This window comes from Chelonoidis abingdonii, unplaced genomic scaffold (genome assembly GCF_003597395.2).
Source record: "Chelonoidis abingdonii isolate Lonesome George unplaced genomic scaffold, CheloAbing_2.0 scaffold0004, whole genome shotgun sequence".
Classification (NCBI taxonomy): Eukaryota; Metazoa; Chordata; order Testudines; family Testudinidae; genus Chelonoidis; species Chelonoidis abingdonii.
Window position 1 is genome coordinate 341468 of NW_027424265.1, and position 3935 is coordinate 345402.

Genomic DNA, 3935 nt, shown 5'->3' on the forward strand with positions numbered 1-3935 from the left:
AGGGGGATGGGGCTATGTCTGGGTGCTGGGGGTTCCCGGAGGCTGGGATATAGTCAGGGGGATGGGGCTGTGTCTGGGTGCTGGGGGTTCCCGGGGGCTGGGATATAGCGGGGAGGGGACGGGACCATGTCTGGGTGCTGGGGGTTCCCGGGGGCTGGGATATAGCGGGGAGGGGACGGGACCGTGTCTGGGTGCTGGGGGTTCCCGGGGGCTGGGATATAGCGGGGAGGGGACGGGACCGTGTCTGGGTGCCGGGGGTTCCCGGGGGCTGGGATATAGCGGAGGGAGGGATGTGGCCGTGTCTGGGTGCTGGGGTTTCCCGGGGGCTGGGATATAGCAGAGGGAGGGATGTGGCCGTGTCTCGGTGCTGGGAGTTCTCGTGGGCTCGGATGTAGGCGGGGGTGGGTTGGCTCATGTCTGGGTGCTGGGAGTTCCGGGGGGCTTGGATGTAGGTGGGGGAGGACCAGGCCATGTCTGGGTGCTGGGGGTTCCTGGGGGCTGGGATATAGCCAGTGTTGGTGCCTGGCGTTGGTGCCTGGCGTTCCTGGGGGATTGGCTGTAACGGTGGGGGGGAAGTGGCCGTGTCTGGGTGTCAGCGACTCTTGGGCACTGGGGACATGTAGCCATGTCGGCCTCTGTGTCTGTTCATCCATTAACTCTCCCATCCATCCCATCACTGCCATCATGGAGATTGACGGGTTTCCAGCCCAACCCAAGTCCTTGTCCCATCCCTGTCCCCGTCCCCGTCCCCACGTTAGAGGTACAGTTCCACTTTGCACAGAGCTGCTATCCTATGAAAAATCGACACAACAGCATCCGGCGAACTTGTGGCAATTTCCCCAGATACCTTTTGTCAACCTCCCGCCTCAAAAACAATCCTGGGAAAATCTTGGTATTTTCTCTCACCATTTTCCAACATTTTGACATTTTGGTTCTGAACGACTTTTTCTCTCCCTTTTCCCCTTCCAATAAGCAATGAACAGGTCCGATTGGATGCAAAGGTCACCAGTGAAGCCAAACCTTTCAATTTTATCCAAAAACCCACCGTCTTTTGCCACCTGAATTCAACTTCTTTTCACTTTTTGACTCGTTGGAAGTTTTCAAACAATTCATTTTCGTATCCACCCAAAATGAAGAGTTTGTTCATTTTTTCCCAAGTTACCACCTGGACAATGTATTTTCTGCCCATCTTTCCCTTTTAGTCCCAAATCCTGTTCCCTTCCCTTCACCCTGAGAGTTTCCACTTCCATCTTCTCTATTTTCCCATCATTTCCCCTTCTTTGCACCTCTCCCCATCTCTTTTCTCCTCCTCCCCAGAGACAGGTCCCTCTTCTCCTCCTTTGGCAAAAGATCCAGTTGTTTCAGGTGGGATCTCCGGCACAGAGGAGAAGAAGAGAGGCAGGACAAGAGAATAAGCATCATGATCCATGTGTTTCTGGGGCACCTGGCACTGGCCACTGTCGGCAGACAAGATACAGGGCTAGACGGACCTTTGTTCTGACCCAGTATCTTATGTTCTTCTCACATTGGCGTTGTTTCATGGTTAATAACCCCAGGCCTCACAAAGGTGAACCCTTTCTGCCCAGTTGGGGTTCAAGATATTTCACCTGGGGTGTAAAAATTGATAAGAGCTCTCACGAGATTCTTAGGTACACAATTCCCATCAAAAGTGGGGTATCCGTGTCTACCAATGGTACTTACCAAAAAACTCTTACCCTGAGGTCTGAGCCCCTCACAACCATTACTGTATTTACTCTCGCAATACCCCTATCACATAGGGAAATATGAATGTTAGGAAGACGGGAAACTGAGGCATGGAACGGTTAAGTGAGTTGACCATGGAGTCTGGGGTAGATCAAGGTTTTGAACCCAAGTTTCCTGAGTGCCAGCCTGGTGCTAGATCTGGTGGAAAAAAATATTTGCTAGAGCAATAATTTTAAATAATATAGTAATTCATATATGTATAGATACTGAAATAGATTAACTCTTTTATATTCTAAGCTATATTCAATCATGCAGAGCGATAGATGGAAATTGGATTTTCTGGTTATGGTAAATTGCTCAATGAAAAAGAAATGTGAAAAATGGCCGGAAAACAGAGAGAAATTGTGGAAAAAAAAAAAAAGCATTGGGGTGATTGAAATGTTGAGAGGGGCTTTTCCCCAATAAAATGAAAACATTTTGCTCGGCTGGCGAGCTTTTTGAACATTGTTAAAGGCACCCAATGGATTTTGTTTCTGAACAGTTTCCCGCCATCTCAAAACATGTCATGGTTTGTTCCCTAAACGAAATTGTATTGAAACGAAGCCTTTTAATTTTGACTAAAGTGGCATTTTTTGCTAAAAAAGAAACCCCATTCTGAGGGGAAAAATTCATCACCCTCTGCTCTATCCATCAGCGTTTGTATTAAAGTATAATCCAGATAGAGGCGATTTAGCTCAGGACTAGAATTGAAAAGTCCAGATGAACAGAATCACCCTGATCGACAGGGGATGTGTTTTCGCTTAGCAAAGCAGCACAACTGGCAGGGTGCCCCAGCTGTGGGCAGGGTGCCTGGGTCCTGGCTGTGAGCCCCAATGGGTAGAGAACTGGACTAGAGGCCAGGACTCCTGGGTTCAATTCCGAGCTCTACCTTGCTCCATACCTCAGGTTTTCCATCTGTGAAGTGGGAGGTGATGACCCAGCCTCCTTTGTAAAGTGCTTTGAGATCTGCACATCCAATTTCTTCAGATCTTTGGTGTTGGTGGGGAGGGAAATGTGGGGTGGATGGAGGAACTGCCCCCCCCCACTTTACTCCTCCTGTTTCTTCCGTCGTCTCTTGCCCTTGGGTTAGGAAATACCAAGGGGGTGCATTGGGGAATCGTTGGGGAAGGAAAGGGGGGAGTCAGGTGGGGGAAGGGGTTGAGATGATGGGGTGGGAGGAAGGGGGGTGAGTGGGGAGAAGGGAGGGGATAGCATAGTAGATGAGTGAGGTGGGGCTGGGATGAAAGAGGCTGAGATGGGAGAGGGAACTGGGGGGGTGAAGTTGTAGGGCAGGATGGAGGGGAGGGGTATGGGGAACTTGGGACTCATATGGGGGGTGCATGTTGGGGAACTGGGGGATCACCTTGTCTGCCACCCCCCCCCGAATCCCCAAGACTCTTTCCTGACCGCCCAGGATAGATGAGGCTAGATTTGGGGGTGAGAGGGTAATGGAGCCGGGTTTGAATTTTGGTGGGTCACACCAAAAATGGCATCCAGTTGGTTCCTTGCCATATGCCAGTCCCCGCAGGCCCACCTCCATGGTCCCCCTGCCTCACTTTTACCTCATAACCCTGCCCCACAACTCCATTGCCCTCCCCACTTCCACTGGCCACGCCCACCTCCTTAGCCCCACCCCTTCCTCCGTTGGCCCCTCCTACTTCCTTAGCCCCACCTCTTCCCTTGCAGGGAAGGTGCAGGGGTCTGGATAAGTATATAGAGGCTGCTTATGCTCCCCCTTCTCCCCCACAGGGAGCATGAGAGGCGGGTCAAAGAGAAAGGGGTGGGGTCAACTCTGCTCACAAATAAAGAAGCAGAACTGGGGGGGGGGGGAAACCAGGGTGATGGGAAGGACTAATGGAGGAAGGGGTGGGGCTAACGGAGGAAGGGGTTGGCCAATGGGGATTGGTGAAGGAAGGGGTCAGGCCAAAGAGTAGAGCTTAGGAAGTGGGAGGGGCCAATAAGGGAAGGAGTTCATTTTAGGCAGAAGGGGCGGGTCTAGTTGAGGAAGGGCGTGGCTAAGGAGGTGATGGGCCCAGTGGGGGAAAGGCTGAGACTAGGCTGAGGAGAGGGGTTGGGGGGCTCATGGAGAAAGATGGGGAAGGCTGGGCCCACGGAGGTGGGAAGGACCAATGGCAGAAGGGGCAGGTCTCATTGAGGAGGGGATGGGGTGACTGGGAGAAGGGGGCGGTCTG

The 3935-nt window shown here is 52.2% G+C and overlaps 1 protein-coding gene across 1 annotated transcript in view; it reads right to left on the reverse strand.

Moving 5' to 3' along the window:
* Nucleotides 1-1255: 1255 nt before the first annotated feature.
* ZFHX2 (zinc finger homeobox 2) overlaps nt 1256-3935 on the reverse strand; it is a 68796-nt gene continuing 66116 nt past the window's right edge. Inside the window, 1 exon segment of the mRNA XM_075061303.1 lies at nt 1256-1457. Within this exon segment, the coding sequence (XP_074917404.1) occupies nt 1256-1457 (202 nt within the window).